At 39.2% G+C, this 11520-nt stretch overlaps 2 protein-coding genes across 2 annotated transcripts in view; both read left to right on the top strand.

The window, feature by feature from the left end:
* The first annotated feature begins 951 nt into the window (after positions 1–951).
* Positions 952–5288, top strand: LOC116688587 (SPEG neighbor protein). Its single transcript, XM_032514728.1, has 5 exons — positions 952–1159; positions 1687–1793; positions 1895–2202; positions 3367–3508; positions 3712–5288. Exons 2-5 carry the CDS (start codon positions 1687–1689, stop codon positions 3848–3850), a joined length of 696 nt encoding a protein of 231 aa, XP_032370619.1. The 5' UTR covers positions 952–1159; the 3' UTR covers positions 3851–5288.
* A 1263-nt stretch (positions 5289–6551) lies between these two features.
* The window catches only part of LOC116687548 (carboxy-terminal domain RNA polymerase II polypeptide A small phosphatase 1), a 33399-nt gene continuing 28430 nt past the window's right edge, over positions 6552–11520 (top strand). Inside the window, exon 1 of the mRNA XM_032513008.1 lies at positions 6552–6987. Within this exon, the coding sequence (XP_032368899.1) occupies positions 6915–6987 (73 nt within the window). The 5' untranslated portion in view covers positions 6552–6914. The remainder of the gene's footprint in view (positions 6988–11520) is intronic.

Here is an 11520-nt window from a genome sequence, read left to right as displayed (position 1 = left end):
GATAAGTCTTTTACGACAATATCACAAAAAGCTGTGTCACACATTCAGAAAAAATCAAGAGTTTTAATCTGTGTATTGACTGACAGAGATTGTTAGTAATTCTATGAAATTATTTTACTAGCTCTATATATTCTAATGCTATTGCTTGTCTTTTGGGCTCAGTCATTTTCCTATGCAGAGTAGAAGTTGAGCACAGAGGGAGTTGTTTTAAACCTGAATGAAAACATGCAAGCGCAGCATGAGAATGCAATTCTTAACTGTCTGTCTCTGTGCAATATATTATGTTCTATAATCATATGAAATAAAACTAGAACTATTTGTAAACATTGTTTTGAAAAAAAAAAGATGTTGAACGCTCCACATTTTGTATTAAAATCCTATGCCGTACTTTGTTGAATTTGTTGCAGTGCCTCGTGATGGAAATTAGACCCACAGACAAAAAAACATGTTAAATGAATGATGATTTTTGATTATATGACTGTGACTGCTTTGTGTGTTTCGCAATTTGTTTATTTATTGATTGACTGTATTTGATATAGCTTCTGCTGTTTATTTTGTGACATTTCTGAATCTGGCATGAAAAAGGCATGACAGCTGTGAACAATAAAGGGAATATGACAAATAGATGTATTCTTTTGTATTTGTTTGGACAGTGGAACTATGTGTGGACGTGGAAGCAGTTTTAGGAATTTACGATTGGTGCTTGGAGCTGAAGAGACCACTTGAAATGTCTTTGCACTTTAATAGAAGAAGTCAGGTCATGATTTTATGATACTTTATGATCAAAAAATGTTCTCAGTTCAGGCTGAGGCCACACCCTCCACATGACCCTGACGACCAACAGATGTGTGCGTATTCTCACCAGGGACGACTCACATTTCAACCACAAACAAAACTATTAACTGCTCCAAATTCTCCTGAGTATTTGAAATGAAGGCTTTATAAGGACATACGTATGGCTGCAACATTTGTTGCTCATCCTCAATCAGTATGATCATGCTGAGTATTTTTTTACATCCAAAGAAGGAAAAGGACCGTCTAGGTGATGAGTTGTTCTCCCTGATCCTTGAGGACCTCCAGATATAAAGCATGAAGTGTTCTGGGTTGCCGCCTTTGGAGTGGATCTGGAGAAGAGAGCTGCTGCGGGAGGATCTCCAAGGTAAGAGATGTGACATTAAATACATGAGTAGTATCAGCATCCAAAATATTTTATTGATCCCCGAAGGGAAATTCTGTGTTACAGTTGCACAAATAGTATAAATATCAAGTAGAAATACAAATAAAGAAATGTAAGGAGTGTGGATAGGTACAGTATTTACATAGTCAAAGGTATGTTATGATACAGTATTTACGGTAGTGCATGAAATAAATTCTTGGTAAGGTTATGCTCATAATCCTTCTATTCTTTTCCAGTGGTCAGAGTATAAAGGCCCTTTTCACAGATTTCAACATGTCACAGTTGAAAAAGCACAAGTGCAATTAGTAAAATGAATAATGGCTGAATTCCATTTAGCTGGTTCAGTTGCAGGGTCCTATTGTCACAATGGCATGGCTTTGGGACACTTTGAGCCACCTGTGCTTTTCCTTCTATGACAAAAATGTCTGCTCTGATAAATTGGATTTTAAATAAGGGTTTTAACTAATTTCATGGTCCCTCCTTATGCTAACCTGCTCTGACCACGGCAGATGTCCAAAGTGAAGCCTGCACCCCCTCCTGGGTGCACTCTGAACATCAGCGATCCTCAGGTCCAGGAGGCTGCCGTCCGAATCCAAGCCTCGTATCGCGGCCACAGGTACACTATCCAGTGTCTGTCGGCATCACTGACATCCCAGTACCTTTGAGCAGAACTGAAAACATAAACGAATTCTTACATTCCTGTGTTTTATCACATAGGTCTCGTAAAGAGCTGCGGGAGAAGGGCCCTCCCAAGATCCTGCAGGATCTTAAAGATGTGGTTCTTGTTGAGGGCAGCGCTGCAAAGCTGGAGTGCAGAGTGAGCGCCTTCCCAGATCCTTTCATCGTCTGGTCCAAGGATGGAAAAGAACTAAAGGATGGTCCCAAGTACCGCTATGTTTTTGAAGACCCTGATTTTGTGGCGCTCGTGGTCAGAGATGGGGTTCTGGCTGATCTGGGAAAATACACGGTTTCCATTAAAAATCCATTTGGACAGACATACGGGTCTGCCTGTATTCTAGTGGAAGGTGGGTAGAGATCTTAGGCATGTGTTGTTTCTATTCTTCACAATGAGTCATGACACAAAGTTTAGTTTATTCTGCCCGAATCCTATTTTAATCAAACAGTTTCAAGAACTAGTTCAACTTTTATTACCTTTGGACAGGCTAGCTGTTTCCTCTTTTTTCCAGTTTTTATGCAAAGCTAAGTAAACCAGCGGCTGGGTGTGGACTTATATTATTATTTACAGGAAAGATATGAGAGTGGTGCCAATCATCTCATGTAACTTTTGGCAAGCAAGCAAATAAGGAGTATTTCCCAAAGTTGTTGCTCTAAACACCTAATTTTTCTTGAACAATGGATTATTATCTAAATAATGCGGCTGGGGCTCAGTGGTAGAGCGGTTGCCTGCCAATCGGAAGGTTGGGGGTTCTGGCCCTGCAGTCCCATGTCAAAGTGTCCTTGGGCAAGACACTGAACCCCGAGTTGCCCCCGGTGCTGCGCATCGGAGTGTGAATGTGTGTGAGTGTTTATCTGATGAGCAGGTGGCACCTTGTACGGCAGCCCCGGCCACAGTGTATGAATGTGTGTGAATGGTGAATGTTTCCTGTAGATGTAAAAGCGCTTTGAGCAGTTGTTAAGACTAGAAAAGCGCTATATAAATACAGCACATTTACATTACAACCGTTCCTAAACAATCATCAGTGAAAAGTAACTGAAGAAAGAGTTTTACCTGTGGACGGAAATGAGTTGATGCTAATGTTTGCTCCTGTCCTGGGACCTGTCTGAATCCAAGGCTTCAGTCCTCCAGGGATTAGTAGTGCCTCTTGTGTTCCAACATGCGTATCCTAGGATGACGAAGGAATGTATCCTGGTATTCTTACCCTAAACCTAATCTCACTCCTCATGCCTAAACCTAACCAATCCCAAAAACAAAGGCAACGAGTATTAGCCAATCCGAGACAGAGGAGGCCAGGACACTCCTTTGATTAGATTAGATTAGATTAGATTCAACTTTATTGTCATTACATAGGTACAGGTTCAAGGCAACAAAATGCAGTTTGGGTCAAACCAGACAGCATTTCGTTGCCTTTCACTTGTACGACTTTATCTTTGAGGCAATTGTAATTCTAGCATGTGTGATTGTCAATAAATGGTGTGGCTGACCAAGTATTTGCATCATGCACCCCTAGTCCCTGCTAAGGTTTCTAAAGGCCCAGACAACAAGAAGGCCAAAAGAGGGACAACAGTTGTCCTCAAGGCTGAAATAAGCGGGGAGCCTCCACCAGATGTTGCGTGGCTTAAAGATGGAGATGACATTGAAGAAGATGACAGGTAGGCTGTCTTAGAGATCCAATTAGGAGGAATGCTGTACTAATGCATTTATATATTGTGTGTGTACATAGAGAAAAGGCATTAGAGACACACACACACCATCCAATTACTGTAGACTGCAAATGAAGTGATTGTAATTAGAATTCTAGGGAAAGCATATTTAACATGTAGTGCTAATAGGTGCATTTGCAATTGTCTTTCAGGGTATTCTTTGACATTGGAGACACCAACACAATCTTGACCATCAAAAACGCAAAGTTGACTGATGCTGGCAAGTATGAGGTGTTTGTGGAGAACAACCTGGGCACAGACCAGTCCTTCGCTCGCGTCGACATCCTCTGATGTAACCTCTCAGCTACACTGATGCTAATGCAAAAGCCTCTTTTCTCTTATAGCGCAATCCAATGGGTAATATATGCTGCGTTTCTCAAGCTGTACATTCAATCATGCCCATGATAAAAATGTAAAGACTTTTTTTGCCAAGAGCTTTTGAGTTGTTGTTTTTTAAATGATCCATTATTGATGATAGGATAATCAGCATTTGTATTGTGGGACAAAAGTAGAGATTTCTAAAGACAGCATGCATACAGCATACAGACAGTTATGATGATAATATAATTTTGACATTTGACATAAAGATGAGAGGGTTACGTACAAGGGTACATGGAAGAGACGTGTGTAAGACAGTATCCCTAGTGTTGTTGTTATCAATGTAATTAATGTGTATCATTTCTCCTGTCGTGGTTGATATGAACAGCTTAGTCTTGTGGCCCTGACACACCAACCTGACGGTAGAAAAGGCCGTCGGGCTGACTGCCTCCACGGGTTGGCCAAAATAAATGATCCTCAGAACCCAATGAAACGCTGCTGACTGCCGACAGCAGCCGATTGGACAAACGCGTCACGTGCGTCTGGTTTCTCTAAGAATTCAAAGCCAGACCGTCATGGCGGCTTGTTCAGAATACAATCTTATATTTTACTAAAAAAGTTCACCAAAACGTGTTTCTGAAAACATTTTAAGCGAGAAATAGGCCAGGTTTTTGTCAGGTTTTGAGAGACTCTAGTCACTCTCATGTCGTTCCTTGTTTCTGGGTTAGCACTCCACCAATCAGATTGGTCACTTTGAGTCTGACTGCCGCCAGCGCCCGCCTTCTGACCGAGCACGTCGGAAGACCGCTATTTCTAACATTATTATTATTATTATCGACAGTCTGGCGTTATAATTTATTTGCCTTTGGTGCACTGTGGAGTGGGTAAGACGGGTTTTAGTGGCAGGCTAGCAGATTCTGTTGACTTGCGCTGGCCTAGCACCAGCTGGAAGGACAGGATGAAAAGTGTTGAAAACTGTCTCCACTAATAAAAAACACAAGGCTAACTTGGTAATAAGGTCTTTTGTCCAAAATTCTGAGCCGCCCCTTTAAGCCTTAATATCTCTTATCAAAAGAACCACTCATTAGAGTACAAAACTAATCAAAAGACCACAACTTCTTAAAAAGTATTTTGTATTTTGAAAGACAAGTTGGACATGAATGGAATTACTTGTGCACAGTCAGAGATATATTTTGCTACCAGCAGCGTAGCTGTGATCAGAGGAATTACAGTTCTCAGGTGTTAATGTAGTTAGTAATATAGTTATTAAATAATATCATTATATAGCTACAGAGGTTACACTGAGTGGATCAGGCGCACCAGAGAGACAGTCCACCCCTGCATTGTAACAGATTGCGTATATGAATGAGACAAATGCTCAGGAATCTCTCAGAGATACAAAAGTATCCAACAGCACCAACAGGTTAGAGTACATTGTACTCGCTCCCAGGTTGCTGTCCATTGCTCCTCATACTTTGGACGGGTTGAATGCAGTAATTGAATTTCACTACATTGTGCTGTGTGTATGTGACAAATAGGAATAAAGATGGTTTAGTTTTTTTGGTGACAATTTTTTTTTTGTGATCTTGTCGTATTCATATATTTAAAAAAAATCCCCCCATTCCCTATCAAAAAGTCTTTAGTTATTGGTAAATCATAGCCTACCTTCTTTTCTGGTTCAATAAAGGCCAAATAAATAGTTGCCTAGAACTCTGTAGCATGAATATCCATCTCTGTCTGTTCATATTTTATGTTGTGTTTATTTTCTATTAATCTATCATTTTAATTATCTATCTATTTATCTATCTATACAGTTGCAGTGATAACATGTTTTAAAAAATATTCTTGTTTACATGGGGGAAGTTTCTTTTTGAAAAATTTTCAGAAAGAAAGTTACTATGGTCTGGCACTTTAACCCCCTGCTGTTGTCCTGGGGTCAAATTTGACCCCTATTAACAATGTCTGTATCAGAAATATGACATTTTTAACCAAATTACCTCATGAAAACAGATGATTCCATGCAACACTCTTTGCAAATACAACTAATCACTTTCATTGAATTTCGGGTGTAAATAGAAATGGTTTCAAATCAGCATCCTGACAAACTCATCCACTCAACATACGCTCCTCTGATCTTAACTATTAGTCCAAATAATTCCTAATTTCTGCTTTATTAACTCATATTAGGTATAATTCTATACAAATGAGGGTTATTGACCATGGATTTCAAAAGTAGTATAAAACTAGTGGTACTAATGTGGTGTTAGTGAAATAAAAAGATGAAAATAAAAACAAGTGTTAATCTATTTGACCCGGGAGGACAACACAAGGGTTAAACACTGTCCCTTACTTCCTTTTTTTCTTGGTCGGTTTTAAGGCTGCCCCCGTCAAACGTCAACGTTTTGTTGGAGCCACTCTGTGGTTTGAACAAACTTTTAAAAACACGCCACGTGCCATTAACGGTTCACTTTAACTCCAGAAAATAGATTTTTTTTTAGCGATTAACAAGGTATATTGGAAAATATATCAAAAGTAGGAAAAATATCGGTTTTATACAGTGTTTTAGCACTTATATTCGGCGAAGTTACACTCAAAGTAAAACTAAACAAATACATGCCAAAAACACTTTGACGTGTATCAACGAGGTTTCTCCTAAACGAGCAACACGTTAACGTTACACGTATCTACTGAAAGCTTCACATCCTGCATTGTGGCTTTAAGAATGGGGCTTCCTTGAAACCGTCAAGTCCCATGTTAGCATGGTCAAATTGATGAACTTCTTCAACGTAACAACCTTAAGAAACAAACTATCTTAGACACTTTTAACGTTTTGCCTTTTAGAGCGGTTTGGACCGGTATGGTTTGTTTTGTAGCCCTTTCTGCTGTTTAGAGCGTTTCTTTATTTTTACGCTCAGTATGCGCGTTTGCAGACAGGGAGTGGCAAAATATAAATAATTATTTTGCCATAACTCCTCGAACTATTTTATACAGCAAAAAAAAACAACAACCCCGTCCTTATCTTTGAGTGACGGACCTAATGGACCATTCGCCGTCGATAATCACGCAAGTAACCAGAGACGAGGAGGACAATGCGACTTGTCGTGAGGATGGTGAGTTTGGGAAAAAGTTTTCTGAACTTTTCAGCTGCGCGTGACAATGTCAGCGAGGCACAGCTGCGGTGTTTTTGGACGTCGCGGTGTCAGAATGCTAACTGCAGCTCCGTGTACTAGCTCTGGGAATGCCTTATCGCTCTCAGAAACCTACATTTCTTTGGCTGAATGTTGAAAACATTTCTTCTAGCTTAGAGTATGTTTGAAACCGGGGACGCCTTCTGGGTAGGCCGAGCCAAAGCCACGAGCAGCCGCGTAGGAACTGTAGGCTATACCAATGGACAGGAATGTTGTTTAAACGAATGGGGAAGTAAAAACTAAGCCACTAAGTTGGCAGAGTTTGCATGCAGAGCGAGGAAAACGTGAGAAATAGTGGGTCTATTCAAAGGGGGCGGGGCCACTTTGACAGTTCACTGTTATTGTTTCGGACTTTGGTGTTGAGCAGCTTCCTTTGATCTCATCAAGATATCGCTAACCCTCGTGTTGTCTTCCCGGAGACCAACATTTAGTTTTTCGGTGTCAAAAGTTTAAGTTAAAACCTCCTTAAGACACTTTTGTCACTTTTCCCAAAGTTCTTTGTTGATATTTTTGGGACATTTTTGTTGTTGTTTTGAAGTTTTTGAAGCTTACTCCGACATTTGTTGTCACTTTTTGACGTTTCCTAACTTTTCCAGAAGATTTTTCTCACTTTTTACAATGTCTTTTTGGACGTTTTTTGTTTGTTTTTTTCCTTACATTTCTGTCACTGTCTTTCAGTGGTCTTAAATCTTTTTTTTTTCTTCTTAAAATGCTATAAGTTAAATAAAACAGCCAAATTCAATGAAAATATTTAACTGATCAGTTCTTTAACTTGTGAGATGGTTGTATGGAACCATCAACATCATTTTTTTTTTTTTTTTACAATTTGGTTGAGCAAAACCCAAATTTCTGATTTAGAAACTTTTTGAATATAGATAGATAGATAGATAGATAGATAGATAGATAGATAGATGAATACTTTATTAATTTTAGGCATCCAGTAGCAAGACAACCATAACACAACAAACACGTATACATACACATATTACACATACATAAGAATAAAAATAATCACTCACAGAAATGCAATGACCATGATAAGGTAAGATACTAAGATAGATTGTGTGCAATGTTGATAATGCAAAAGTGAACAGTGCAGTAGATCATGGTTAAATATTAACTATGACTATAAAGTTAATATTTAAGTAGTCTGCCTCAGTAGTATGGCTCTGTCCTATCGGTTATGGGTCAGTACTTATCGGTGTTTCTCTCACCAGTTGTGGGCTAGGAGGTGTTTCCTGAATCTTCTACATATCTTTTAATGTACAGCTCCCGAGCACAGCGGGACAATTCCTCCAACCAAAACTTGTAAAATGGATTAGCGCTCTCACAGGGTCAACCAAGCCTGGTGGAGATAAAGCCACACAACCTTGTCACGCTGTGTAAACTATGTGTAGTTTGAAATGTTCCCGGACAGGATGACTTAGTTTTAGCTGCATTCAGGTATTAGCCCTCGTCTTGTCTTCCCGTCGAAATTGAAAATCAACACTTTTGTTGACGCTTTTTATCGATATTTGTAACTTTTTCCTACGTTTTTGTCCCTTTTTTCAACACTTTTGACGCTTTTTTCAGTGTTTGCCACTTTTTTTGACGTTTTCAACACTATACACAAACATATTAACTTTAGTTTTAAAGTTATTTTTTGGGATTTCTGGTCAATAAACCTCATTTATAGGAAAGTATACCTAATGTTTGAGTTAGAAAAGCAGAAATTAGGAATTATTTAGACTAAAATTAAAGGAAGGGATGTTAATGGATAATCACAGACTGGAAAATGTCAACTTTTACTCAATACTATTTCAAAAACACTTCAGCTTGTTTTTTAAATTCTATAAAATTGAATAAGACACCCCAAAATTAATGAAAGTAGAGATTTGTACTTGCCAAAGAGCGTTGTGTGGAATCAATCATGTTATTTAGGTAAAAGATATAAAGTAAAGTATACATTATTATTATTATTATTATTATTATTTTGGGTAATTACAACTGGGTAGTTAAAAAGAACATTGATATAGGAAAACGGGTCAATTATCAACAACCATACATTCTTCTACTAGATATGTCATGATCTATACAGGCACACTAATCCCCTGTGTAACCAGGGCCGGCTCCAGCCATTTGGTTGCCATGGGATGAGTTTTGCACCCCATCACCTCAATGATATATGAATTAATAAACCCCTGGACTGTAATATTTCAGATAGTGTTTGAGAAAGATTTTTGCTCATGTTCAAAACTTTGTGCACATTCAAAATATAACTCCTCCCATCTGTGCTCTGAGATTTGGAGTTGTGATATTTTGAGAAAAATAAAGTCACAATGTTTTCAGAAAATAATCCAGTTAAATGACAATTAACTAAAGATTAATTAATTATCAATTAACCATCTATTAATGGTGGTTATTATAAAGTGTTAGCCACACATAGCCTGTTAGTTCTGACAATTTGATAAACAAACTGCCTATTATGGTTAAGTTAATGAAACCTCCAATTAACAAAACTGCTTTAAAATAAATGAATATTTAAATCATCGGGAGAGTTCAACTCTGCCTGACTCAGGACGTAGAAACGCAGGAATACATTTCCAACAAAGAATTCCCAACAGGGATCAGGGAAAATGTGCATCTTTACAGGATTAAACATAGCTTCAGTTAGCTTCAGTTCAACTTCAGTAAGTAAGTTTGAGATGAGTTATTATATATATGGCAGGTCTCAGGGTTTTTTGTTGTCAAATAGACTTACTGGAGCACAACATTCACTGGAGACAAGTATCAGTTGAATTAAATTGTGCCTCAATGTGACTCTAATTATGAACTAACTGTCCTTTGGCAGAGAGATAAAGATAGTGCAGCTTGTTTTTGTGAAAACCACTATCTGAATGAGCCTATCAGTTTAAAAGAGTGTGGTGACTGAATGAAAGAAGACTGACTGACTAAGAGTTGGGGTACTAAATTTCTAGTTACATGTTTTATCACACCACTGTGTGATGTGATGTGATTTGGTGCGTCTCATGCTATGGCATTCCCCTAACAGAATCGGAATGAACTGATAAAATCAAAATTAATTAATTATTGAATGACCTATCAGCAGTAAGCAGGATGAAGAAAGGATGGCCATAACTAAGTAGATAGATAGATAGATAGATGAATACTTTATTAATTTTAGGCATTTAGCCAGTGTTCAACTGTCACTGTGCCGTGTTTTTACTGTTATGTTTATTAAATCTGGGTCTGGTCAGAAGGTGGCAGCACCGTCCTGCTTACTGTACAAGCCAACTCCAACCTGCTCTTAGATTACTTCTTCCTGGCCAAGAGGTCATGAGTCCAAAACATGGCTGCTTTCCAGAAGTGAGGGGCCAGAGGAATTGCAAATGGGGAGCTGTCTTTAGCCTGACTGTAGTTTTAGGAATTGCTGCAGCCATATAGGTATTACCAAATAACTTCAGGAAAGTGTGTGTGTGTGTGTGTGTGTGTGTGTGTGTGTGGTGGGTGTGGTGTGTGTGTGTGTGTGTGTGTGTGTGTGTGTGTGTGTGTGTGTGTGTGTGTGTGTGTGTGTGTGTGTGTGTGTGTGTGTGTGTGTGTGTGTGTGTGTGTGTGTGTGTGTGTGTGTGTGTGTGTTAGAGCTGGGCAGCGATTACAATTTTTAATTGCAAAATTTCTCGATTAATCGCAAAATGAAATAATGAATTCAAAAGTAGTGTATATAGTGCAATTTTATCTTAAATGTTCTGCCATATGCACTAAAGTGCCGTAACATTTGTTCTGCAAAAACCTACCAGCATTTTGTTTCTAAAGTAGCAGTTAAATAAAACATTGAGTGTACATCTCAACTTTAACATAATGTATTTATTATGTCCAGAGATGAATTCCATCTGGTTGGAACGTGTTGCATAAGCGACTCCTTCTTATGTACATGTTCTTCTGTTGCTCTAACTCTGCAGCACTTGCTGGACTGGGTTTAGAGTGCCCCACAACTTTTCTGCACTTCGCAAGGACGCTGTCCAACGCGCTGTTAAGCAGAGACACTGAGGGACACTGTCCAACGCGCTGTAAAGCAGAGACACTGAGGGACACTGTCCAACGCGCTGTTAAGCAGAGACACTGAGGGACACTGTCCAACGCGCTGTAAAGCAGAGACACTGAGGGACACTGTCCAACGCGCTGTTAAGCAGAGACACTGTGGGACACTGTCCAACGCGCTGTAAAGCAGAGACACTGTGACAGAACGCTGGAGACCGGGGGCTAAGCAGGGGACATGATCAGAAGGCAGAAGGCTTGCAGCAGCGATCAGATTTCGTATCTATTCGTACTATCTGTGCTAACTGCGGGGACTTTATTTGACACATTCCAACGCTGTGCAACTTCAATAAAGTGTCCCGCGCATGTCTCAGCATAATGTTTGTCCTCTGGTTTCATTACAGTCAGAGCACTTGAATGCAGCGCCCACTTTTCATCAGT

This window comes from Etheostoma spectabile, chromosome 4 (genome assembly GCF_008692095.1).
Source record: "Etheostoma spectabile isolate EspeVRDwgs_2016 chromosome 4, UIUC_Espe_1.0, whole genome shotgun sequence".
NCBI lineage: Eukaryota > Metazoa > Chordata > Actinopteri > Perciformes > Percidae > Etheostoma > Etheostoma spectabile.
The sequence above is the reverse complement of the archived record's forward strand: the minus strand, read 5'-3'. Positions and strand labels throughout refer to the sequence as shown.